This window comes from Athene cunicularia (assembly GCF_003259725.1).
Source record: "Athene cunicularia isolate RWA chromosome 5 unlocalized genomic scaffold, athCun1 chr5_part1, whole genome shotgun sequence".
NCBI classification, from domain to species: domain Eukaryota; kingdom Metazoa; phylum Chordata; class Aves; order Strigiformes; family Strigidae; genus Athene; species Athene cunicularia.
The window spans coordinates 42,126,893-42,152,760 of record NW_020799101.1 but is presented as its reverse complement, the minus strand read 5'-3'; the positions used below and the strand labels follow the sequence as shown (position 1 = coordinate 42,152,760).

The 25,868-nt window shown below is 55.0% G+C and overlaps 2 protein-coding genes across 5 annotated transcripts in view; one reads left to right on the top strand and one right to left on the bottom strand.

The window, feature by feature from the left end:
- Window positions 1–9,919, top strand: part of PHF21A (PHD finger protein 21A) — a 139,967-nt gene extending 130,048 nt beyond the window's left edge. For all 4 annotated transcript variants that reach the window (XM_026849191.1, XM_026849193.1, XM_026849194.1 and 1 more), the window contains exon 18: window positions 759–9,919. In XM_026849191.1, coding sequence (XP_026704992.1) covers window positions 759–1,013 — 255 coding nt within the window. In that variant the 3' untranslated portion in view covers window positions 1,014–9,919. The remainder of the gene's footprint in view (window positions 1–758) is intronic.
- A 1,418-nt stretch (window positions 9,920–11,337) lies between these two features.
- LARGE2 (LARGE xylosyl- and glucuronyltransferase 2) overlaps window positions 11,338–25,868 on the bottom strand; it is a 24,495-nt gene continuing 9,964 nt past the window's right edge. Inside the window, exons 3-16 of the mRNA XM_026849779.1 lie at window positions 18,239–18,412; window positions 17,687–17,943; window positions 17,211–17,293; window positions 16,807–16,930; window positions 16,131–16,302; window positions 15,871–15,975; window positions 15,495–15,607; window positions 15,241–15,366; window positions 14,343–14,498; window positions 14,060–14,223; window positions 13,517–13,795; window positions 13,036–13,182; window positions 12,664–12,859; window positions 11,338–12,559 (exon numbers count right to left, since the gene is read on the bottom strand). Of these exons, the coding sequence (XP_026705580.1) occupies window positions 12,362–12,559; window positions 12,664–12,859; window positions 13,036–13,182; window positions 13,517–13,795; window positions 14,060–14,223; window positions 14,343–14,498; window positions 15,241–15,366; window positions 15,495–15,607; window positions 15,871–15,975; window positions 16,131–16,302; window positions 16,807–16,930; window positions 17,211–17,293; window positions 17,687–17,943; window positions 18,239–18,338 (2,220 nt within the window). The 5' untranslated portion in view covers window positions 18,339–18,412 and the 3' untranslated portion in view covers window positions 11,338–12,361. The remainder of the gene's footprint in view (window positions 12,560–12,663; window positions 12,860–13,035; window positions 13,183–13,516; window positions 13,796–14,059; window positions 14,224–14,342; window positions 14,499–15,240; window positions 15,367–15,494; window positions 15,608–15,870; window positions 15,976–16,130; window positions 16,303–16,806; window positions 16,931–17,210; window positions 17,294–17,686; window positions 17,944–18,238; window positions 18,413–25,868) is intronic.

Genomic DNA, 25,868 nt, shown 5'->3' with positions numbered 1-25,868 from the left:
AAAAAATGTAGGAAAGTTCCCATCTTCGTGTAAGAACCCGAATGTTACAGACATAGCTACCAGCTCCTCCTTTATGAGAGTTTCAAATATAGATATAAGCAGTTTTTCACCCTTAAAACATAATTTGTGGGCTTTTTTTAAAGTTATCTTACCCTGACTCTTAACTGATGAGCTAGCTAGGTTACTACTGCTTCTAAGAGAAAAAAGTGGTCACAAAATAAGATTTTCAAGTGAAGAAGGGCTTCTTTTTCTTTTCAAGTGCCCCTTTATTTATTGAGAGGAGGAAGTGATGTTCCTGCTAAAATGTACGTGAAAGCAAAGGCTGTATCCCATTAGTGGCATGCACACACACTGTCAGCAGTCAGCTGCAGTAGGATGCCTGAGTTTGCAGATCTGAGCTAAAGAAATTTCAGCAATGCAATACTAATAGAAAAAATAATAAGAACATATACTTGGAAGTTTCCCTTCAAAGGGAACACGAAAGGATGGAGCTGTGTTCGTTTGCAAAGCACCTTGGGATGAAAGGGGGCCATACCAGGTGACAGCTACGTACTGGCAATTTAATTCCTCAGCCTGCAAACAGGAATTCTCCTGTGAACACAGCCCCAAGACTCTTTTTCTTCTAGGCTGGGGAAGTGAAATTGTAGCTGCAGTCTTTTCTGCGTGCTTACCTTTAGATCTGTGAATATCGTTTTCCTTCTCTTACCTTCTTTCATTCATAAGCTTGAACTTATTACTGCTTTTCTGTTTTGCTGCAGAAATGCATGGAAATGAAGAATACCATCCTTGCAAAACAGAAGGAGATGCACAGCTCCTTGGAGAAGGTAAAACAGCTGATCCGCCTCATCCAAGGCATCGACCTTTCAAAACCCATAAACTCTGAGGTCAATTCAGTAGCCATCTCCAACGGCATGGACTCCACTAACAATACTAATGCTGCCACCTCCACCTTAGCCCCCTCCCCTTCCCAGAGCTGCATGGTGAACTGTAACAAGGGCGATGAGACTAAATAACACAGTGAAGTTAAGAAGGAGCCAAGGGAGGTGGCGGCGAGGAGGAAGAGCAAAATAACGAAACTCTAGAAAAGCAAAACTGGATTTCTTCTGGAAAGTGCAGAATTCTTTAGTTCTTTGATTCCAGAGAGAGCGTGAAGATGCTTGTGCCAGGCGGCACCGGAGTTTGCCAATTGATCCTTCTTATTCTGTGTGTTAATGCAAAGTTTGGACCATGTTACATGAATAGTGCCAGCTGGGGGTTCTTTGCCAGCACCATGCCAAGTGAAATAATATATTTACTCTCTCTATATTTTACACCAGTGTGTGCCTGCAGCAGCCTCCACAGCCACTATAGGTTTCTTTTATTTTTGTTTGGGGTGAGGAGCAGGGATGAGGGAGGAGAGCAGGTTTCAAATCCTTATTTGCAGAACAGTTTGTTTAGCTAGGGGAAAACAAAAACAAGTCCAAAGAGCCTGTGGGCTTTTCCTGTTTCTAAACTCTCAGTACTATTAAACCAAAAACCCAGAAATATAAATTATCAAATCCCAGTGCCCAGAAGGGACAAGTCTATCAAATAAGCAGTATTTACTATTGTTTAGACAGGAGACATACAAAAGGAAAGGAAATGGACTTTTCACTGAGTAACCAGCACATATACAGGCTGAGGATCTACTGTCCCAACAGCTTTGGGTTAATCCTGTTTCTTCACATTAAACAACAGACATGCTTTGCAGAGTTGGTTTGGGTCCTCACACTCATCCAGAAAGCCTATGTTGGGAATGGGAAAATAGAGGGCCAGAATCCAGGGTCAGCTTGGAGCATTGGATGGAGGTGTCCCGAGAGAAAGTGTGCATCAATTACTTGAAAATGAGATCCCAACACTTTTCTATAAACAACAAAGGTATCCTGAACAAAGTAGCACATGACCCAGACGTGTGAACTGAACAGAGAAATGTCCTTTTCTTTCACTTCCTTTCTCTTCTTTTGGTAACAAGAACTAAATAAGAAATAGAAAAGCTGTTTTTCAGGCTGACAGTCTAATTAAAGAGGTAGATGGGACCTTGCATGGTATAGATTAGAAGTAATAGTGTCAGTGAGATACAGTGAGTCTTTGTGAGTCCTTGTGTCATCGTTTTGGGCACTGTTTTTTTATGCAAGGGCAAAATCTTTGTATCTGGGGGAAAAAAAAAAAACAAACAACTTTTTTAAATTAAAAAGGAAAATAAAAGATATTGAGGTCTTCCTAGTGTTACTTAAAATAAGATCAAGGTAAGAAACATTGTAAAAAAAAAAAAAATACAAAAGTGCTATTTGTTTCCTAAACAAGTGATTTCTATTAAAAAGGTGTCAGAACTGGAGAAAATGCTGTGTACTTAGAATTTTTTAACACAGACTTTGCTTATTTATGATGACATTCTGCTGTGTTTGTGTTTTAAAATCCAATGGGACAGTTTCCATAGATTATACCATACATGCTATTGGCTAAACTCTAAAGAGAATCAAATCCTACAGTGCTGGATCTCACCGCACCTGGAGGATCTGCCAGGCTTGTCTCTGCTGTTGCCATATCTCCCCCATTCTTTCATGCGTTTGTAACCCAGAGAAAAGCAGTTGGCAGCGTGCTTGTTTAAGGGTTTTATAGTTTTGTGATACGGACTGATTAGAGCTTGAGAATGAAAGACAGTGAGTTGGCTGAACTGAAATCACTCTCTGTTATACCCTCTTGTTTAAGGAGTTCATCTCTTTCGCATAATCTTTTCACTCTAGATAGCAAAGCTTGCCTTGTGCTTCCTGTTATTGTGAGGTCTGTCTCAGTTTACAGTGTTGATTCTGGTCACTTAGGGTTGTGTCCCAGATCTGCCTAGTGTCACTACTGCACATAAACATTTGGGCAAACCCCGCTTCCACTGGAAGTACTGGGAAAAGTCCCTTTACTTCCAGTGGGAGCAGAGTCGAGCCACTACACACACACACACACAATGTGAGGCAGAGGCCCTGGTGCGGTGCCCTTGAGAGCGTGTGTTGGGTGGTGAGCCAGACCTGCTCGGCTGTTTCTAGTGGAAGATAGAAAAGCTTTGGATCTCAAGGATGTATTTCTGAGCAAGAAGTGAACACTCCAGACACTACATAACCTGAGAGAGTCTCTTTGCTGCCACAGCCAAGTACGCTTCTGCGGGATTCTTGGAGCTGTTTTCTTCCCTCTCCTTTAGGTTGCCCTTCTGCCCTTTATTAAGGACTTTTATTCCTCCTGCAGGAGTGTGCACTATTTTCAGCTCTGAGCTCAGAACTGGCATTCAGAGTTCTCACATTTGTCTGTAGTTGGGAAAGTGACTCTTACGTGCACTTCTCAGCTGAACCTGTGATAACCTCGACTCTGTCTTTTGATGTTTGAGTTCTGTTCTGGAACTAGGGGAGCTGGAGGGGTAAGATAGCACAGGTGGCAGGGAGACAGCTGGGCAGGCGACGTCAAAACTGATCAAACTAAAAACGGCCTTGCATCAACCCAGTTACCAGTGGGGGTCATTACCACAGTGCAGCACTGGGCCAGCAACGTGTAACATTTAAACAAGGGACTGTATTTCAAGGGATGAAGAGGAAAAACAAACTGATCATGAGCCTTCTTTCTTTAGAATATGAGCCAGCAGCTAACGGCCAGATACTCGGGAGAAAGTGCCATTTTGGCGAGGTTATTCTCTAGTTGGCCACTAGGGTAAACCTTAACATCATTTTCTGAGGCATCGAGTACGTTCCTGGATAGGTGCGCTGAGTCTTTGTGATTCCCATGTTCTTATTTCTAGTGTTCAGAGCTCTCTGGGAAGCACCACACTATTTGGGGATAGCAAGCTATGCCTGAAGACTTGATAGCCCTTGTGTTTTCTTTGCCAGTTCAGGAGGGGATGGAAGTGAAATACACTGGTAGCCATATTTAAGTTTGAGTGCAGTTAACCAGCTAGGACATGTTAAAAGAGCTATTACTGCTTTTCTGAGGCATCTGCTTGTCTCCAGAATCCAAGTAGAGAGGTATAGACTTTTATGTCCCTTTTGTTCAGCATTTGTGTTCCAGACTGTAAAAGGATGCCTTTAGTTAATCATTACCTGTCAGAGAAATTATCTTAACTTAGACTTTTTGATGCTGCTAAGTAGTTTTCCCCCTCTCTCCCACTGATCCTCTTTGGATGCTTTCCGTCCTGGCTCTGCAGTGGCATCAGTCAATAGACAAGGAGCATTCCCAGGGCTGCACTGACACTGGCAATGATGCTGCTACATAGACACAAATAAATTGGGGTTATCTCTGCCTGATTAGCAATACCAGGGTGCAAGAGGAATTGGCATTTGCTAAATACAGAGGAACTTTTTTTTTCCTAGCTGCTCTAAGAGGTTCCAGGCAAAGGAGAAATTTAAACTCTTGACAACTTAAAGCTCAAGCTTGTCTTCTAGGTTTGGGTTGATCTGTTTTTTTTTCTCATGTAATGTTTGAGTTAGAGTGAGTTTGTACTAAAACTTCTGCTCTTTGGGAAGCTGACATAATGACTGGCGTTTTGTATTTCCAAACCACCATCAAGATATTAACTAATTCTTATGTCATTGCTTGTCATTGGTGGGAAATAAGTGGCTTTTAAATCTCTGTTATAAAGGAGGAGATGAGACCACAGAGGAAGCTTATACCAGAGACGGTCCTGGCTCTCAGCCCAGTGCTAAGGGCTTTAAGAAGTCACCCTGCTTCTTTGGTCAGAAATAGAGCAAGCTTTGCAGAAGTAGTTTTTTCCCTTCTCCTTGCAATCTGTTCTCTAAACAGCTGGAAAGGTGTGTTGTGGTCAGAGTGGGAAAGTGAGCATACGACCTGGCTAGAAGAATTAGTATTATCCTCATTGCCTCCATTTAGAGCCAGCAGCGGTTTTAGTGCTGTACAAAATGTGATAAAGGCAATGCTGCTAGGGATGACTGGCAGGTGGGGTGAGTAGCACGGATGATTCTTCGAGGACATCATTAGCCAGGAGTTGCCATGTTGGTAGGAGGAACTAACGGTTTGCATGAGCAAAATAAGGACTTTGTTGCAAGCAAGTCTCTGTCCATGGGGATATGAATTAAAAGCCATTAACCTAGAAATTAAAGAGGTGATAGTTTTATGGGCAGACCTGTTGGTTTTGTTGTTGGTAGGAAAAACAATATCGTATTTTATCCTTCCTAGCTGACCAGGCTTAAGAAAGCAAATCTGTATTCCAGCTGTCTAGAAATGTGAACCCTAATTGTGACGTCCTTGGCTTCAAATCATCTTCATCCCTGTACTGTTGCAGAGACAGCCCCGAAAAGCAGCATGGTCAGCATTGAGGAGAACCCAGAGTGAAACCTCCCTCTTAGCCCCACCAGGCTGTGGCAGCCCACAGTATAGGGAGTAAACTAAAATTCCCTTCCCATGTGGATACAGTGGAAAATATTTGTGAATTTGCAGTGCACATGTTTCTCTCTCTTTTTTTTTTCCCCAGCTGGGTTGCACCCTGCCATCTTTGCTTCTGAAACACTAATGTTGAATACATGTTTTTTTAATAAAACATGCTTTTAAAATATCATATTCAGATGTCAAACCAAAATTCACTCTTTTACTGAGGGCCTGTCTTGTTGAGCTGCTCAGATAACCACTGAAATAATTCCTTGTGGACCATGCCCCTTTGGGCAGAATTTGTTGTGTCTTCTCAGAACTGTTTTGACCCTTCTTCACCTCCATTTGTCCTTCCTTGGGATTCTGAAGATCCAGGGCAAGTTCAACCTTGCTGGGTTACTGCAGAGAGTTTTGTGACAAGTGTGTAGAAGAAGAGTCAGGAACCTGGAGAAAGAGGAAGATGTTTTGTCGTGCAGCTAATTCATTTGGCGCTTAGGCTTGCCTGGCCAACAAACTACCTCAGCAAAGGCCATCCCCAAGCACTATGTGGATTCTGTAGTTTCTGGCATTCAGAAGGCAAGAGGTCTCTCAAGAACCCTTCCAGCAGCCAGCTAGGTCCTGGTCTCTGAGAGCACGCGAGCAAGCCTCGCAGTGACACACCGGTGGATTCTTGGTTTCAGTGGTCAGACCTGGACCAGGGAATGCCCTAAAAATCAGGTGGGATCAGGAAAACACAAGAGCTGCAGACATCTTGTCTCCAGGTGATTGCCGTCTTACTCAGATCCTTCTTTAAGCCTCAGTCCTGTTTGTAACACCTACAGAATGGAATGTAATACTTGAAAAATATGACTCTCTTTCTCCTTTACCTTTAGCTCCCATTTCTCCCGTGTTTATCTTTTATCTGGGACAAAAACTTTCTGCATCATTGTGTCTTGTATAGGCTGAGCACATAGTTGAAACTTGCCAATAAAGAAAATTATTTATACCATGCACTGGTAAGCTTGGTAATTACAGACCCATGAAAAGACAAACACCTCTCCTAGAGGTTAATTTAAAATGTGGGCTTGTTTCAGAAAACCAAGACCTTACCTGTGTGAGGGTCTGTCTCTATCCCCTGTCAGTATTACTAAACTACCTGAGTAGTGAACAGCAAACAGGCCTGCCGAGAGCATCGGTGCTGTGAACATCTCTGTGTGAGTCCCTGGAGTGTGTCGCACGAGAGCAGCCAGGCCAGGGCTTCTCACCACTCACCCCCCCTCCCCGCCCCGGGCCAGATCTGCGTGCTGCAGGGACAAAGGAAAGGACAGAAGCCTCTTTCGAGAAGCAAGGGCAGTGAGAAGGGGTATGGGGCTGGAGACTGGAGAAGAGAGGAAGTGGGAAGAGCAAAGGAAATTAAAATTGTGTGAGGTAAAACAGAGCAGAGAGAAGAAATGGAAAGAGATGGGAAGGAGGGAAAGCAAGGGTAGGAAAAATCCAGGAGTGAAACAGGGCTCTCTTGTGAGAGACAGGTATTGCTGAAGTTGCAGGCTCTGAAAGTTCAATGGAAAGACTAGAGCAAAAAGGCTCATTATCCTACCTCGGTTTCTGGTCTGGGGTGATCTGTATTCCAAAAGGACCAAGTGTGGTGGGAGAAAAGAGCTGCTTGGCAGCAGAGTGGGAATGAAGTGGCACTAAGTCATCCCTAGCTCTGCTTCTGGTGCCAAGTGATCCCATCCTGACGAGAGCCGCCTTTGACTTCTCTGCTACGTGGGATAAGGCTGATCAAGCAGACCTTGTGGAGCAGCCAGAGCCCACTCTGATCTGGACCACATTAATTAAAAATTTTCTGGGCTAGAAATACTCCTGAGACTAGCTAAAGGTTCGGCTGTGCCAGTGTGGTCACAGCTTCCTAGTTCAAGTGTCACCATCAGTCTAGTTGAAACCAGCATCAGCTTCCAGAGCCCTCAGCCCCGAGTGAGTGGAGGAGATGACGCCAGGCAGGACCTGTCACTCAGGTACTTCTCAGCCATTTCTTGGAGTATCTGTGCAAGATTCCTGCTCTGTCACATCTGGCAGTTGTGTGCCAAAACGCCTCTGTGCAGCAGTGCCTCCCTGTTTTCTTAGGATCTGGTTTCTTTAGGGACACATGCAAAGGGGCGCTTCACCCGTGCAGGTAGGCAGAGCCATGTGGTGAGCTCAGCGTAGCCCTCCAGGAGCTGAGGGTAGCATCAAGGCTACATTAAGCAGTAGCACACAGGGCACCCTCCTGGGAGAATGGCTGTCCCAGCTCTCGTGTGTTAGCAGGTAGTAAGCTCTGTGTCTGTTCTTCTTCACTCCCTAGTACCCAAGCAAGTGTCAAATGCTTCAGACAGAGAAACTCAGCCCAGTCCCTGTCTTAGGAAGGAAGAAGTACTTAAGGGCATGTTTACTGTCATCAGGAGTGCCGAGGGAACTCAAAAGCCTTGGAAGCTTGGCTCCTGGGTGGAGGAGGTGGCACGGAAAGGCAGGAGCAATGAGCAGTATTGGTCTGCTGGCGCTCAGCTCAGCAGAGTTTTCACCACCTGGGGAATCTTAATCTTTTTCCTTTATCCTAAATTTACACCAGCAAATGTAGACCTCGACCAATTCCTGCCCCTTTGTCGCCTGCCGCCTTTTAGCTGCATCGCTGGAAAAGAAATGAACTACTGTTGCCTCTGAGCTGTGAGTAAGCCCTTTTCTCAGTGAGCAACTGGAACGGTGTTGGAGGTGTAGCTCAGGTGGGGAAGGGAGGCAGTGGCAGACACAGGTCCCAGCGCTGGCACGGGCTCAGCGCCAGCCTTGGTTTTGGATCCCAGGCACTGAGGGTTGATACTGCAGCAGCACTGGGACGACGCTGTGCACGTGCAAGCACGGGCAGGGGCTCCCCTTGCTTGATGTCCTGCTCTTGGCCTCCCAGGTGGGGTGTGCCAAAATTGAAGGGAGAGGAGGGCACTTATGTAAAAAAGAAAGCAAGCAAGCCCTCCGTGTCTTGCATTCCCTTCTGTAGAGCGGGTACTGGCAGTTCTGACATGGCGAGAGCTGTTTTTTGTGGGCTGCGGGCACCCGGGAGCAGGCGCTGTTGAAAGAAGAGGTACAGTCGTGCTCCGTGCTGGGTGCGGCAGGAGGCTGCTTGTTTCTGCTTGATCTGGGCTAATGTGTAATTTCTAATGATAGTCTCATACGTTTCTTTAATTATCACTGGCATCAAAACAGTGACTGACTCTAGAGCCAGGAGTAGTGTCTCACCTGTCAGCTCTCCCTTCCAGAAGGTACATTGTCTCAGAGTCGATCCTGATGCCACATGTGACAGGCAGCAAAGACCCTCCTTAAGGAAGGTTTTTGCTACCATGTGAGCCCTGAGGCTGGGGCAGCTTCCTAGCAGCCCCACACAACCAGAGCCAACAGGCAGCCATGTCTCATGAGCTGCTTTGCTCCAGTTACAGCTGCAGGGCCCCCCCCAAGAACCCTCTTACGCTGGCAGAGACATCTTGGCCGCTTCTCATAGTCCCACAGAAGCAAAGCACGGGTTGCAAACTCCAGTAATCAAAGATGAAGCAAGATAACGGGGGAGATTGCTAGTGCCAACCTGTTCAGGCTCCTGCAGAGGAAGGAAACAACTTTGCTGCATCAACAGCAGCGGAGCCTGTGGCGCAGAGAAGCGATGGTGAGCTGCTGCTTGCCTGGGGTTCTGGTGCAGCAGTGGGGTGGCTTCCCACGCGGTGTTTTGTCTTTTGGGGGCTGACCGGCTCTAATCTGCAAACACCCACTGTGTCGTCCGCAGCCGAGGTCGGGCGGGTCGTGAAGGCAGCTCTGCTTGAATAGAAAAAATACTCAGGCCGCGATCACGGCTTCACGTTCCTGCCATCGTGCTGGCACCACCTCAGTAGACTTGTTGCTACCACCACCCCGCCTGCGTGCCCTGCTTCGTCCCGTCCCCCCACACCCCAGCGTTTCACCTGAGACCAAGCTGTAAAGCGAGAGCCCTGGCTTGGGGTCGGACCAGGAGCTGATGCTGAAGGGTGCCGTGGCCGAGCCCCGGTCCCTCCCCAGCCTGCCCAACTTCTCCAGGTGCTTTTGGTGGTGACCCCCCCAGTTCTGGCAGTGCAGCCCCCCTGCAGCCGCGGGCCTGGTGCTGCGAGGGGATGGTGGCAGCTTCTCTCCTGGCCGGGTTTCCACACGGCGAAGCCACAGCTCTGCCCTCGGTGAGCCGGTGCTGCCCGCGCTGCCCCTCTCCCCACCCGTCTACTGTCCTTGCAGGCCCTGGTGTAAAATGCCCTTTCTGACTGGTAATGCTCTGTTGTCACAGAATCACATCATGAGAACGCCGACTTGTGAGCTGGTTTGGGTTTTTTAAATATCTCTATTTTTTTTAGCCTGATGCTCATAGTGATCTGCAGTCTCTTTGCTGCCTTCAAGTCCCTTGTGGTTTCAGTTTTGGTACATTTGTGTTTAGATTTTAGCAAATTAAAGTTGGGGGGGGAGGGGGTACAGATCTGATCAATTTGTATTTATTTATTTTAACATTTTACTAAATAAAACACAATAAAATCTCTTGTCTCCTTAGCTGTATGTACCAGGTGGGGACAGCAGGTCACACAGGCACAGGGGACAGCACGGTGCCTGCAGAAAGTCCCCCGACCCCGGGAGGGGTTTCTGAGCGTGGCTTTGCTTTATGTGATGGCCATGGCCCGCTCTAGCTCGAGGCTTGCTTGCTTGGCAGGGAGAAGGGTGTTGTGTTTGTAGAAAGGAATTTTAGCTTTAAAAGGGGCTCTGACTCACTGGTTGCCTCCAGCTGATGCTGCCCGGCAGAGGGCACATGGAGACCAAAACCGAGCTGGGATTATGCCAGGCACCTACCACATGGCCTGGCACATTTTGGCCTAAAGACGGTCTAGGCCGGGAAGTTATCTGCAAATGATGGCACACAGGCCTCCTGCTATAGCCACAGCAGTACACCTTCCAAAAAACTGCAGAGCCAGCGTTTCTCTAGCTGCCTGGCCATCAAAGAAACGCCCAGAAGAGGCCTGCTCCATCCTGGCACTGCTCCACCACCATGTCTCTAGCAGAAAACAGGCTAAACTAGTGTCGGGATCTGATCTAAACCTGTCTTGTCACTTAGTGCAGAAGCAGAGCGATATCGGTGAGCCCTGGCTGTACTAAACAAAAGCTGCCTGCTAGGGACCGGTCAGGTGGAGCTGCTCCTGCCTTCACGGTGGTTAGCAATGTCTTCCCAGCCCTTTCCCAAATAAAGCTTCACAACTTGCTCCTGGCATCCTCCCCTTGTCCTCCCGCCCTGCAGATGCGAGGCTGGCAGCTCGTGTGGCCTAAGAGCCAGATTTTATTCCCAACAGTCTTGTAAAGCAAAGGGGGAGTCCTGGTCGGTCCCGTTGCGTGTCATGGCCAGAGCTGCAGGCGAGGGGAAGGCCCTGCGGGTCACGGCGCAGCGGCCAGCTCAGCACGCTGGTCTCAGGGATGAGCAGCAGCACCGCCAGAAGAAACCACATCTCCTGGGATGTGATTCAACTGTCTACATGTCTAAGCCATGATGCCTAAGCCATGGAGCCCCAGCCTCCAGTTAAAGGGTGCTGGTGCTGGAGAGAGGCTGCGCCGCCGCCCAGGCTGCCAGTCCTGCTGCAGCGCTGGGACCCGGCAGCCTTGGTGCCACCAGAGTCAGCCACCGCCAGCTGTTTCGGAGCTGGCAGGGGTGCGGTGTGCCTGCCACTCGCTGACACGGGCATTTCTCTTGCCTGCTGTTGCTCCCTGTTCCCCAGCCCTCCTGCTGTGACAGCCAGAAAAGCAAAAAAGGCTTCAAACATGCCAGGCAGAGCAAGGCCAGCGTTGCATTTCCCCAGCCAAGGCTCTGGCTACCCCTGTATTGCTCTCCCTCCAGATGACATGTGCACGCTCACGGCAGAATAACCAGGCAGTTCTAACACCGATGTGAAAAAGAATAAAAAAGCTTTAATTTAAAAATTAAATTAAAAAGAGAGAATAAGCAAGAGGCGCTTGTGCCCTTTCCATACCCCGCGCTTTGTATGGCTCCTCATGGACGGAAATCCTCACACCTGCACAGAGCTGGCTCTTGCAGCCCAGAGTAACACAAAGGAGAGAACAGCAGCGACGGCAGCAGCAACTGGCCTGGAGAGCCTCCAGGGCCACCAGCAAAATCATCCGGGAGGAAGAAAGAACTAAAAAAAAAAACAAAACCTAACCCAGGCACCCTAATCATTTAACTCTTATGGGAAAAGTATTAAATAATTTAAATAGCGTGAGGAAAGCAATGCATCCTCTGTGCTCCAGTGTGTGATAGCGGTGGAACAGTGCCCGGCCCAGCTGCTCCCAACATGGGGATCCCACCACAGTGCTCAGCTACGGTCTTGTCCAGTGTCATCCACGTCCCTGACTGTCGATGGCAACGTCTGCGCTGCCAAGAGCAGGGGAGCAGCAGGATGGTGCCCTGTCAGGAATTTCTGCAAGCACGTGCTGGCCCACAAGGCTGCAGTTTTGCCCGTCGTGATGGTTCGCAGCCCTGCGAACGGGGCCTGTCAATGGCACAGCTGCTCCCAGCCGTGAGGCGCAGGCCCCTTCTGGGAGCTCACTGCTGGGGACAGCAGACAGCCCGTCCTGCTCTGGGCGACTCCCACAGCACTGCTACTGGGCCAACCCCACTGCAGACTCTGCATCCATGCGGATGGGGAGTAACAATATCCCTGGCCCCTGGCATGGGGAGGTTCCCCTGTAACGCAGGAAGGCTGCTGCTCCGGAAAACCCTCGGCCACGCCGCAGCAGCTTGACCCGCAGGCAGTGCCAGTTCTCGCAGCTGCCATCTTCCATCTCATTTCCGGGCATCCCTTTGCTGGGCTGGAGTGGCTGTGCTGCCGGCTCGGTTCCCCCAGGCCAGGCTGCAGTGGTGGGCTGGGGCAGGAGGGAGGCCCTGCGCCCTCCCTTCTCCAGCGTGCTGCTAGCACCCCACACCCACTGTCCCCAGGTGTCACAGGCTCCTCTCGGCGGTGAGGTATTTGAGCGCAGCAGCCCCGTACCGCCGCGACAAGTCCTGGTGAAACTCCTCCCGCAGTGTCTGGAGGCAGCCCCGGTACCCTGCACTCAGGCGAAACTTGGAGATGTCAAAGCTGGGGGCATGGGGCATGTGGATCATGAAGGCGTTGGGCAGGACCAGCAGCTCGTACTCCTGGAGGAAGAGCAGTGGCCCTGTCAGCATCGGCTTGGTGGTACCAACGGGCCACTGCCCGGCCAAGACCCCCCGGCTAACACCAGGAGCAGCCCCTCACTCACCTGAGCATCCAGCTCCATGATGTGGGACACCTTGTTCCAGCCGAAGCCCACGAACCTCTGGTCGTACTTGGGGCAGTCTCGCCTCACTACAACGTAAGGCTCGAAGTCCGGCTGCCACGCCACACGGTATGGCACGGTGGCCGTCCGCCACTTGGCATAGTCAGTTGGGGCATGGCCTTTGGGCCACACATGGTACCTACAGGGAGAGATGAAGTGAGAGAGTGGGGAAAGCCGGCAGCTCCCCAAGACAGATGGAGGATGCACAGGATCCTCTGAGCCGGCTGCCCCACAGCTCCAAGTCACAAGGGTACAAAACTGGCTTCTGCTGGGTGTGGTGGCCCCAGTGGATGGCAGGGCAGCTCCAGTCCCTACCTGAAGGTGTAGAGGGAGCCCATGTCCAGCATGGAGAGCAGCTCTGCTTTGGATTTCGGGAAGGTCAAGCGGTAGTGCAGGGTCTCGAACGCCGGCACAATGAGAGCTGCCTTCCTCCGGGGCAGCTCCAGCTGCTGGATGGAGTTCCTAGGGCAGTAGAAAGGGTGTGAGGTCTCCCTGGCTGTGAGCCGTGGCCACAACCTCCTTCCTCAGCCCCTCCAGCCTGCCCAGAAGGGCAGTAATGAGTTTGGACACTTTGCAGTGATGCCACACAGGGGCAGGAGGAATGGGGCAGCCCTCACAGCCACAGCTGCTGCCTCACCCACTGGCGTCTGACAAAAGCAAGGGCAGGATCCTGAGGTTGAGCACAAAGGCAGCCAGTTTCTGCATGTTGAGAAATGCTGCCCAGGGCATTTCCTGCAAACCCTGCTGCTTGGGGAGCCTGGCAGGCTGAGCAAGAGCCGGCTGGAGAAAGCCTTACCTGAGGTAATCGTAGAGGCCATACATAGGCAGGAAGTCAATATCTGTCAGAAAGACGTACGGCGTCTGCGTGTTGGCCAAGGCCACGTTGCGCAGGAGGTTGATGGGGTAGAACTGCCCCTCCTTGTAGACGATGTGATAGGCGACGTTGCGGCGGGTGCTCAGCACCTCTGAGGCCTGGGCATAGCGCAGGAACTGCTGAGCCTCCGCGTCCGACATGTAGAGCGCCAGGCTGATGGGGCCCGCCCAGTGTTTGCAGATGGCCTCCAACATCTGCAGCCTGTGAAGCAGAGGGCACTGGGTATGCAGGAGACCTGCCCCAAACCCAGAACTGGGCGCCTGGCAGCAAGCCGCCTGCCACCTAAGCCCAGTTCAGGGTGGAGCGGGGGGAACAGCTGCTCCCAGCTCAGGGTGTTGCTCCTCACTGCAAAGCGCTGGGGTGAGGAAGCCATGTTTCAGGATTCCTGGTAACTCCCAAGCTGCAGAGCCACCCCAGAGGAGTGGAGGCAGGATCCGACCACCCACCAGCCCCACCAGCAAGTACCTGTCCATGGAGAGCTGGGCCACAAGTGTGACGTCGGTGGGGCTGGGAAGGGCCAGGAACTCGTACTGCAGGAAGAACAGGTGGACACGGTGCTGCGTGAGGTGCTGCCGGCGGAAATCATAGCAGGGATCGTCCTCGTCCAACTCCTCCAGCGCCTGCTGCAGCTGCAATGCCGTGAAGGTGAGGGAGAGCAGGAGCCCCGCAGGGAGCTGGGGCGGCTGCACGGGGGTCTCTGCCCCCCCCCAGGCTCCAGGGCTGGGGGCAGAGCCGCCATCACCCTCACCTGGTCGCTGGGCGGGTGGGGGAGGCTGGCACAGCCGAAGAGCTCCCTGCGCAGCAGGTTCCCGTCGTACTCCAGGAAGGTCAGGTAGAGGTTGCGGAAGAACTCCACGTGCTTGTTCTTCACCCGTAGCTTCTTGGGTGAGTTCCAGTGGATCACCTGAGGGCAGTGGTGTGTCACCTCGGGGAGGAAAAGACAGCAGCTCCCAGGGCTCCCCCAGGCCCCCAGAATTCCAGGGCCAGCACTGTCCTTAGGCCCTCACCCGCCTCAAAGGCAGCAAACCCACTGTTCTGGTTCCAGCTGGGATAGAGTTAATTTGCTTTTAGTAGCCAGTACAGTGCTGTGTTTTGGATTTAGTGTGGGAATAATGCTAATAACACACTGATGTTTTAGTTGTTGCTGAGCAGTGCTTATCCTAAGTTAAGGATTTCCCAGTTCCCCATGCCCTGCCAGCAAGGAAGTGGATAAGAAGCTGGGAGGGAGCACGGCCAGGACAGCTGACTCCAACTAACCAAAGGGCTATTCCATCCCATAGGGCATCATGCTCAGTGAGTAAACTGGAGGCAAGTTGGCCAGGAAGGTGGATTGCTGCTCAGGGACTGGCTTGGACATCAGTCAGTGCGTACTGAGCAACTCTGTTGTGCATCACTTGTTTGGCTTATTTTTCCTTTAGTTTTATTGTCTCCCTTTTAGTAATATCCCTTTTATTACTATTATTATTATTATTACTATTCTATTACTATTGGTTTATTTTATTTATTAAACTGTTCTCATCTCAACCCACGAATTTTACTTTTTTTTTCCAATTCTTCTCCCCATCCCACTGGGAGCAGGGAGGAGTGAGCGAGCAGCTGCATGGCGCTGAGCTGCCAGCTGGGCCTAAGGCACGACACCCACCCACCTTGAGATCGGAGACCTCACTGTAGCACTGCTCTGAGCGGGTGTGATCCGAGAGCTGCACGTTCCAGAAGCAGGGGAGCCGGTACACCAGGGCCGGGTCCTGCTTGATCACCGCGTTAAAGATGTCCTAGGGGAGAGAAAGGCGAGCGCATGGGCAAATGAGGAAAACAGCATGTCCCCCCCGCCGCTGTGCCAGCAGCGCTATGGGAACGCAGCAGGGCCGACCACCCTGGAGGAGGAGGGACTGGTGGTTACCTGATCGGCCAGCGAGGTGGAGAGCATGCTCATGAGCTCCCGCTCCGCCGTCAGCCGCCACATCTGCTCCCAGCCCAGGCGACGCAAGCGGTCGAGCAGGAGCAGGATGACCCCTGGGTGCCAGGGAGGAGTGCACTGGGTCACCGAGGGAGCACCCAGCTGTTACAGAGCTGGAGCACAGCAGCCCACAATGCCTTCGGCCCCTGGGACATGTCACTTCTCTGCACCCTCCCACAGCCGGGACGCTGTAGCAGCCCCCTTGTGCCCACCAGACTCTCCTGCCTCACCTCAGCCTTCCCCAGCCTCCTCGTGCCAAGTGACACCTCTCCTGGATGCACCATCAGCTGCAGGGCCCACCCCGGCAGCCCACACTCACCCGTGTTGAAGCCACGTCCCAGGGCCGGCCACGGTTTGTGGTTTTTCCACAGGTTGCCCAAATACCAGTCGCTCTGGTTCTCCACCAGCCCAATCACCTGCTTGTCTGAGGAAACAGAGGGACACGGATGCAGCCCCTCTCACTGTAGGTTCAGTGGGCCTGAACAACCCCCCTGTGCTGGTGCTGTGGCAGACACGGACTGCCACCCTGAGGCCAGCACCCAGGGCCCTGCCAGGGCCCCAGGAGCACCCTGTCCTCACCAGAAAACTTCCCGAAGACAGCCCAGAGCTCAGCGATGTCAGTGGCAAAGGTGATGTCAGTGTCCAAGACAATGACCTTGGAGAGGTTGGAGGGCAGCGCCTTGGTAAGCGTCAGCTTCATCAGCCCATAGATGCCGGAGTAGTGCTTGTTGGGGATCCACGACACCTCCGGCTGCAAGGTGATGTGGCCTCAGGTCTGGGCACGGCCATGCCCTTCCCTGCCCAGGCAGGAGCCCAGCAGAGAGGCACAACAGAGCACGGAGCCAACCGAGCCTGGGGCATCTCCTCCAGCTGCACCGCTGGTAGCCACACACCTCTCTTCCCAGGCCCTTCAGGCACCTACTGGCTGCATTTCCTCCTTTGCTCTCACCCTGGCACAGCTCTTCCCCCAGCCACCAGAACACCCCCTGAACCCCAGCATTTCAGTGCTCAGTGGGGGACCCAGCTCTGCCACAGAGGCAGTGCTACCCCAAGGGGCCTTCCCATCCATCCAGCACCAGCCCTGCAACCCTCTTCTCAGCTGGGCCAGCAGCAAGTCCAGAAAAGGGAGCAGGTGAGAGAGGGACCAAGAGAAAAAGTAAATAAACCCCTTCCCTCTTGCTCGCCCCTCTCTGCTGCTCCCCTCAGCCCTCCAAGCACCGGGTTGGGACAGGGCAAAGGGGGTGCAAGTGCCTGCCTTCAAGTCATCGGCGTTGTAGAAGCTGACATGGACAGAGGGCACCATCCAGGACTGGAAGAGCGTCTGGAGGATCTGGTGGGCCACCGAGTCCGTGATGAAGTGAAAGTGGAGAGGGTTCTTCCTGCCAAGGGCAAGCGCAGCAGCACTCAGTGCCACAGGGGGAGGAAGAGGACATGGTTCCCATCCCTCCCACCCCTGCCAGGGGACAGACATCAGCCGAGGGGGCAGACAGCAAAAAAATCAGCCATCTGGGGGAAACAAATCCCCCTCTGACCTCAGACCTGTGGCACAGAGGGTAGAGAGAGGCTCTAGAGCCCCTCTGCTGCAGCACTGTCCCCCCTGCAGCACTCAACTGGGAACTCCAAACCAGCGGGCCCTCTGGCACAGCACCTCCCCATTACCTGTGGAAGAGGATGGATTTCACCAGGGTGACCACATCCCGGCTCGCGTTGTGCCCGGCGCACACAATCGCAATGTGTAGGAGCTGCCCAGAGACAAACAAGACCTTTTTGAGACTGGACACCCCTCGCACAGGGGCCTGTCAGCTCTCCCCTGGGGCCATGCTATGGGGAGAGACTCCATAACCCAGCCCTTCCCCTGGAGAGGGAGCCCTAGAGAGTGGTGGGAGGCTCACAAGTGGGGACCAGGGGTCTGGCTGCCATTCCTCCTATCTGGCCTCCCTCTCTGGAGAAGCAACGACACCCTCACCCACTGACCGTGGCCTGCTGAGCACCACAGAGAGCCAGGATGATGCTCCAGCACAGCCAGAGCACAGGGGCAGCAGCGCTGGGTGGGTTGCACACACATCCGTGCCCAGCCAGGGTCCCAGCCCCCCATCCCACACCCCCCACGCCACCGGGCCGGTGCCATCGCCCACCTCACACTTGTGCACTGTCCGCTGCTTGGGGCAGGCAGTGCGGTTGCTCCTCTCGCCCCCGGGGGAGTCCCCTTCCTCAGCGGAGGTCCCCCACTGCGGGCTGCCGTCGCTGCCCTCCGCCTGCGCCTGGCTAAGCTGCATGCGGAGCTGCTGGTTCTCCTCCTCCACCCTGCGCACCCGCGAGGCCAGCGCCTCCCGCTCCACGTCCCGGCCCGGCTGCTCGCCCAGGCAGGCCGGCAGCAGGAGGAAGCGGCCGTCTGTGGAGACACGGGGGCACGCGGTGGGCATGGCAAGGCAGAGCTCGGCTGGGAGGCACCGGGTGTGGGTGGTGGGGCAGAGCCCCAACTCAGAGGTCCCGGCACACCCCACGTGTGTCCTGCCCATGTCACAGCCCTGCTCCTCCGATCCCCAGGGATGCCCCTGGAAATGCAGAGCTCAGATACACCTGCAGCAATCTGCATGGCCACAGAGCAACCACCCCGAGGCCTCAGCCTCCCCTGACCACCCTCTGCTGCAGACTGTCCCTTGACACAAAGAGAAAGACACACTCACATTCGAGGCTGCCCACAAAGAAGTAGAGCCAGGAGAGGAGGACGGCCAGGGTCACCGTGGCGAGCAGCAGCTTCAGCTTCATGCGCCAGGAGCGCAACATGGTGTGTCAGCGGGACGCAGGTGGCAAGGATCAGGTGGGCAGCCCAAGCCCGGCTGGCCCCTGCATCCTAGAGCCTGCGAGGGGCAGGGGAGCAGAGAGGGGTGTCACCTTGTCATCCTCCAGCAGGACATCTCCCATCCCCTGCTCCCTCCAGGACACTGCCTGGGCAAGACAGACACCCTTCACCTCTCCAGCAACAGCCTCTCCCAGCCGGCACCCTCCCACCCCATGTTGGGGCATGTGGACCCCCGGGGGCTCATCCTGCCACCCTGCCATGGCTGCAACAGCCCTTCGGGGTGGGGACCCTCAAACACAGGACGAGGGAAGGTGTCCTTCAAGCCATTTCACTCCAGCTCTGTTCCTTGCCCCTTGTCACCCCAAAGGCAGAGGGGGGGGAGGAAGCGCTCCCAGGGGAGGAGAGGCTGTGCTAGGAGGTGCCCCCCGAGCTGGGTGGCTGGTCACGGGGTGGTTAATGGCGCCTGCCCCCGCCGCCTCCGCAGGCCGAAGGGCCGAGACTGCTCTGAGACACGGCCTCAAGGACGCAGCCGCATGGGAGCACAGCCCACGGGTGGCCAGGTGTGGAGCCCCGCTGAGCACGCCGGCTCCTTCCCAGCCCTCCTGCTGGCGGCTTGGCGGGGGTGGCTCCTGTAGCCAGCTCTGCCGCGGGCCACACACCTCCCCGCGCCTCGCAGCCACCTGCCCCGATGCAGTTTGGTGGGAAAATCCCCAACGCTTGGGTGGAACTCACTTCCCGGCACTGCTGGCTTAAGGGGGCACGTGGGGGGATCCCTCCTGACCCTGCCATGCAGAGCCCCATGCTCGCCACCTTGCTCCGGTGCCCAGGCCCAGCATGGGGACAAAAAGCCCATCTATCTCGAGAGCCCTGCCCTGAGATCCCAAAGAGCCGGGTGCCCTGGGTAGACAAAAACCCCACCAAGCAGAGCAGGCTGGCCTCGCTCCGTACCCCTGCCTGCCTGCCTGCTGCAGCTCGAGACTGAGCCTCTGCCCTCAGCGCAACATCTGGAGGTTCAACAAAAGCCGCGGTAGGGATGAATGGGCCGGATTAGGATCTGCTCCCCCCTGCACAAACCCTCCAGAGCCCATTGATGTGCAGATGCCCATGGGGCCGCCAGCGTTTGGGGGCTGAAATGGGCAGCCCCGAAGGAGGACAACCCCTCTGAGCAGCCCCTGGGGTTGGGGTGCAAACGCCTGCCTGCTGCTGCAGGAATTGCCTGCCGAGGGTGGATGGCAAACTCTCCAGGAGCAAGGGACAAGCAGCAACAAGCTCAGATGCTGCGAGGGCTGGGGGAAGGCCAGCCCGAGGGAGCGCGGCCACCCTAACCCACTGGGGGATGCAGCTGAGCCCCCATGGCAGCAGGCACCGCACCTGAGGGCTGCACCCCTTTTCCTGGCACTGCAGTCCCCTGCAAGCGGGGCCTGGCACTGCCCTGATTTTCTGTTCTACAGAGCAGCCAAGTGCCAGTATGACAGGGAAGAGGGAGATGACCCATGGAGGACACCAGGCCCAGGCGTCCCTTCTCCCTGCCGCGGCCGTGAGCTTTGCTGGACCTGACGAGGTCTCTGCACGCTGGTGCAGCCTGTCTCCCATCCCACAAGCCGATCCCCACCTCTCCTGCCTGACCTGGGCATCCCCCAAACTCTGGGTTGAGCTCAAGCTGGGGGCAGTGAGGCAAGATGAGGGAGGTCAGCTGGGACGGAGCAGTCTGTGAAGGTGAGGGACAGGAAAGGGACTTTAGCACAAACGAAGGAGAGAAAAGTTTATGGCACACGGCAGCACCCCTCCTGCTCCCACTTGCCCCTGTGGCCCCTCTGGGGGGGGCCTTGCTGCAGGGAATAGCACTTTGTCCCCAGCACCCTACCAGGACGACAATTTCAGGGGTCAGAATGGGACCAGCAGCAGGCCAGTTGCCCAAGACCCTCCCAGAGACACCCAAAGACTTCATCCACACCCCCCGTAGCACTGCCAACCCTCCCACCACCCCTTCTCCTCCTTCCCAGCCGGCTGGCAGCCCACTGCTGCTGCTCCCTCCCGGGTCTGCCGTTCCCCGTCCTCCCTTTACTCCTCCCTTTCAGATCTGACACTTCCCCCCCTCCTCCCCGCTCTCAAACCCAAGCTCCCCCCGCACGCCCTGCGCTGGCCCCCCTTTCGGAGGAAGAAAGAACGAACAAAACAAGAGATTAAATTCGCTTTCTACTCAAGAGCCCCCAGCGCCGGGGGCACGGAGTTGCCCAAAGTAAGTCGGGAGGATTCCCACCTCCCTCCAGCCCCTTCCTGCTCCCAGGCCTCAGATATCCCTCCTGTGCTGAGATAAGGGAAACATCGGGATTATTTACCCCCTACCCAGCACCTGCCTCCTCCTTTCCTGGGGCAGGTGCCAGAGGCTTTGTCCACACAGAGAGATCCCTGCAGGGGGCTTTGGAAGGCATCAGAGCTCACCCTGTCTGCCCTTGGCTGGCAGAAAGGGGCTGCATGGCCAGCCTGGGGTACGGCACAGGTGGGGTGCAGTTCTCGCTACCCAGAGAGAAAAGATATCAACTGCCATATGAGCACTAGCCCCTCACCTGCACAGGGTGCAAACGCCACCGTAGGTTTGAAAATGAAATAAGAGCTGCTGCCCCGATCGCCCAGGCTTGCTTCAGCCCCACCAGCCCAAGAGCACAGGGCTCCCCAGAGAGTGCGGCGTCCCCCAGACCTACCCAGCTCACCGGGAGGGAGCAGGATGGCAGCAGGAAGAGCGGGAGGCTGGGGCTGGGAATGCTAACTATGCAGAGACAGGCTTTACCTGCAGCTCCCCTAGGGCCGGGGAAAGGCGGCCGGCCACTGCCCGGAGCCCGAGCAGACGAGGAGCCCCCGACCCTCCTTGCCTGCCTTGGCGGGACCTGCTGGGAGATGCCTGGAGAAGGCAGGGTGTAGTGGGAGGACGCCTCCGCCGGCAGCAGGCTGAGGGATTAGGATGCAAACTGCCTGCATAGCAATTTAGATGAAACGTAAATTGCCCCCCACCCCATAACCCGAGGGCGAGCTGCGGCAGCGAGCCCCAGCCTGTCTGGCAAAGGCAGAGCAGCGCCTGCAAAGGCAGCCCCCGGGCCCCAGGGCAGGGGCAGGCTGCGTCCCCACCCAGGCAGCACTGCAGTCACTGCCCTGGGACACGCATTTACCTCCCCCTCAGGCAGCTTTTCCTTGCCCTTGCAGAGCCCTAGTCGTTCCCCAACACTGTCCTTCTGCCCAGGCCAGCCCCGGCAGGAGAGGGAACCCCCCAGCTGCCCCACCGCTGAGCACAACCCCTCGCTTTGCTCCTGTGCCCGGCCCAGGGGCACAAGTTGCTCAGTCCCCAGGACTGTCCTGTCCCTGGGTATCCATCATGCCACAAGTGCTCCAACTGTGGCACAGGAGGCAGCAGCTACGCAGGGCTTACCCACGCTCCTGGGAGAAGCCCAGACCTCGGGCAGCCTCCTGCCAACAGCACTGCTCCGGGGGAGGAAACCCTCTCCCGCTCCGGCTGACCACCGCCGCCTCTCCGCACACTTTTCCTGGCCTCCCTCTCTCGCTCGCGAGGGCCCAGCGCCAGGCCCTCGCCAGCTGGGGCAGGAGCAGGTAGGCTTCTGGGGAGCACAGGCGAGGCGGAGGCGTTTTAGGATGTTTATGGTGGTGGGGAGGAGATGGCAAGCAGGAAGGCAGCTACACAGCCTCTCCTCCCCCGTGAAACGTTAAAGGCACAGCAAGTGGAGGGCAAGGCTGGGAGCAGCTCCCAGGCACGGGGCACAGCGGGTAGCAGCACACAGGCACCATGGCTCTGTCCGTCCCCACAGCCATGGTGCTCGGCCTCTCTGCCCTCCCTCCTCAGTCTCCTTGCCAGCGCCAGACAAGCGCAGCCAGCAGTAAGATGAGAGGTTTCCCAATACTGCTGGTTTCCAACCCCAGCGCGAGGGTGCGGGGCAGAAGTGCTGTTCACAGCAGGTTATCCTCCCTCCCCCACATTCTCCCCAGGAGTAGGGCGGCTCCTGCTTTGGCAGGGATCGGGGACATGGCAAACAGGCCAGAAAGAGGCACCCCGGTCCCCTCTCTAAGAAAGGCTGATAGCAGACACCGGGGAAGGGGCCGGCAGGACACTGGTCTCGCCTCAAGCCTGGACACCCTGGCCTCCAGCGACGACAGGGCGATAGCCAGGGGACTGGGAGGGTCAAGCCAGCAGAGCCAGCAGCTGCGCAAACACTGAGTGCTTGCTCACACCAACCCCCAAGGCATGGGCAGGAGCCCAAGGCTGGCTGCCTGCCGGCCACCCCTCTGTGCTCCCAGGACAGTGCACCCACCTTGCTTGCCCCACGCTCCCCAACCCAAGCTGCCCGTGTGCTGGCACCCCGCTCCTCCAAGATCACCTTTGCTCTCTCCCAGGCTCAGTGATTATCAGGTGAGCAGTTAATGTTTAGGGAGAGCTGGCAGTGGGGGCTTTCCCATCACGTCAGCATGTTTCCCCCAGCCCCATAAGCAAGTTTCCCACACCCAGCACCAAGGCCCAGGGCAGGGTGGGTGTATTAGCCCATTGTCTCTCCTAGAGCTAACGTGCACCCACGGAGGAAACACTGAGGCAAAGCACAGCTGTCTGCAGGTCCCAGGACAACAGCCCTGCAGGGCACAGGGAGAGCTCCAGGCATGCTGCTTCCCCGCTGTGTACCCCCAGGCACTACAAGTGAAGAGGTGGCCTGGTTGTTCCTGCTAAAGAGCTGCAGGGCAGCCGGGAGAGGGGTGACTTTGTGGTGCAGCGTTGCCTGTTGTCTTACCTATCTGTAGGCGACAGAAACTGCAAATCTCTCAGGTCTCATTTTCGGAGCTGGGAGAGCAGCAACAGTTTAGCTGACCTGCTTCGACTGCCTCAGCAGGAGCAGCTTCCCAGGCGCGCAGGAGGTGAGAAAGGGCCCGACAGCCACAGTGAGAGCTGCGCAGTGAGACTGGCAACTGAGAAAAGGCACCGCACTTCGAAGAGAGGCAACTGGGGACGCTTTCTTTTGCCTTTACGAAGAGATGGGAGGTGCCAGTTTCTTGTGCGGCAGGTCACCTTTAAAGCACGTACGTACTGCAGCGCCCATCTGACAAAGTCCGTTATGATTTGGGGTCACCTCCCTGTCGCTCTCCCCATGGCTGAAACGCTGCCACTTGAGGGGGGCTGTGCCAGCCGGCGGATACCACACAGGCAGCACAGAACGGGGCAGCTGCAGGAATTTACAGAGGCGGAATGGAATTTGGCCAAGAGAGCAGGATTAAAACCCCATGCTCCGGATTACCACTCCATCCCTCCCTCCCTCCACAGTCTTATGATAAGCAAAATTTAAGTGAGAATTTCACCTTTGCACTTCCGTGGAAAAGGCAACCTGTGGCAAAAGAGCCCTGTATTCTAGAGATGGGATTGAGCAGCAGCCACAGGGTTGGATTCCAGCACATAAACTGTGAAAAAAGCCAATGTCCCCATCTCCCCACTGCCCCCAACACCACCAAGCTGCAGAAAAAATCCTGAAAACATGAAGATCTTCCTGGGACAGCAGTCGGCTGTGCCTCTAGTTATGGCCCATTCTCGTGCATCAAGCTCTCCTCAGGATTATCACCACACACAGTTCTGCTGCTCTGAGAGTTCAGTTTTTTATTCTGCAAAGGTCACACCGAAAAGCCATCTTCTCTTCTCTAACAGAAGCCCAGTGCTTGGGGATGAGGAGCCAACAATCTCTGAAGGGTGTTAGTTGAAGCTCTGAGCTTGCCTGGATCAGGGACTTTCATCACCAGACTGTTTCCTTGTTTCCAGAGGAAACAAGCAAGTTCAGGCTGGGTCTGACACAGGAACACGCCTCACTGCTTACCTCTCCGTGTCTGAAACCCCAGGAATGCACCAGGGAGCAACTCCTCTTGGCAAGGACTCAAATCACGGGGCCCTGCTAGACACTTTTACAGAGCAGAAGTCCAGCCAGTCTCCCTGTCCGCAACCAGGCACGGGGTTCAGCTGCCCAGCATATCTCTGGCTGGGGAGAGGCCTGTGCAGGGCACACGGGGGAAGCCCAGTGCCACAGCACAGCGTCCAAGTGTTCTGTAGGAGGCTTAAGTCCACCAGACATTTTTAGTGCTTTCAACTTGGACAGCTGCATTTTGCCACAGCTCTCAGGCAAGGCAAGAGGGGGCCACCCAGCTAGCAACATCAGCCTTAAGTGCTCTCACTCCTGTCAGGCCCAAGAAGCAGCTGGAAGGATCCAGCTAGCAACAGCCTTCAACACGTCTGTAGGGACACCAGGGCTGCAGAAAGCAGGGTGCTGGCTTGCACTCCTCCACATGTGCTGCGTTTGTCCCTCACTACAGCAGGGGACCTGCAGGATGGACCCTGAAAGCTTGTGTGTGAGCAGAGCTGCAGCACACCAGACACGCTGCCCAGCACACCCACTCAGACACCCCAACACCAGAGGCTGGGTCTCACCCCGCACTAGAAATAAGGATCACCTCTCAGGGACTGAGTCATCCCCTGCCAGCAGGAAGCCCCTCACCCAATGGCTGTCTGACCATCCAGCATGACTCTGGAGCAGACCTCCTTCCCCCAGCACTCAGCCAGCCCTTTGCCCACCGTGCCAGGCTCAGGGTGAGGGAGCACCCTGGTTTTCCCACTGAGCCTGTTTCCTGCACAGCCTGGTGGGGTACATGAGTACAGCCTGGCACCTGGAGGTGACCCCGGTGTCTCCTCCCACCGTGAGACTCTGCCAATGTGCTGCTGAGACCTCCAATAAGCTTGCAGAGGAGATAACCTGTTCAAGACACTGCTTCCAGCTTTACCACCCTGGACTACAAGTTGTTTGATGACAGGAGGATACTCAGCAGGTGAAATATTGACACTGACTGGCCTTCTGGGCCTGATGGAGCACAAGCCAGACTCAGGACAGCTGTCCTGACACTAACACAGAGGCTACGGAGTCCTGGATCAAATCTCTTCCCCATGGCCCCCTGGACAGTACAGCCAGGCACAGGAGGGGACAAGCCTGGGGATGATGCAGGAGCACTACAAGGGGCAGGAGTACCCCGCCTACCTCTTGAAATAGAAGCGAAGCAGCATTTGGGCTGATCTCCAGCTCCCTTCCCTCTGCTGGGATTAGGTTTTTAGTATCTGCCTTTTTGCTGATGTCTGGGCTGCAGCTAATGGCCAGCTCCGAATCCATTAGGTTCACTGTGTCCCTGTCTCCGGATGTGCTCCGGGCATCAGTACCTGTTCACTCCTGACACTTCCACGGCCATGGACTTGCGGCAGAGGCAGTTCCTGGGGTCAGAGCTGAGCAGGGGCAGCAGCTGGGAGCTCCAACTTCTATCCAAGCCCTCTGCCAGCTCCAGCTCTGCAGTCAGCGCAGCTGGAGCACCCAGCGGGCGCCATGCCCCATACAGCAAACGGGTAGGAATTTCACCCTGTGAACTACTGATATCTTAAGTTTCCTGCTAGCAGCACCCACAGGTAGGGACTGACAGGAGATTCCCTGCCCCCCCCCCCCCCC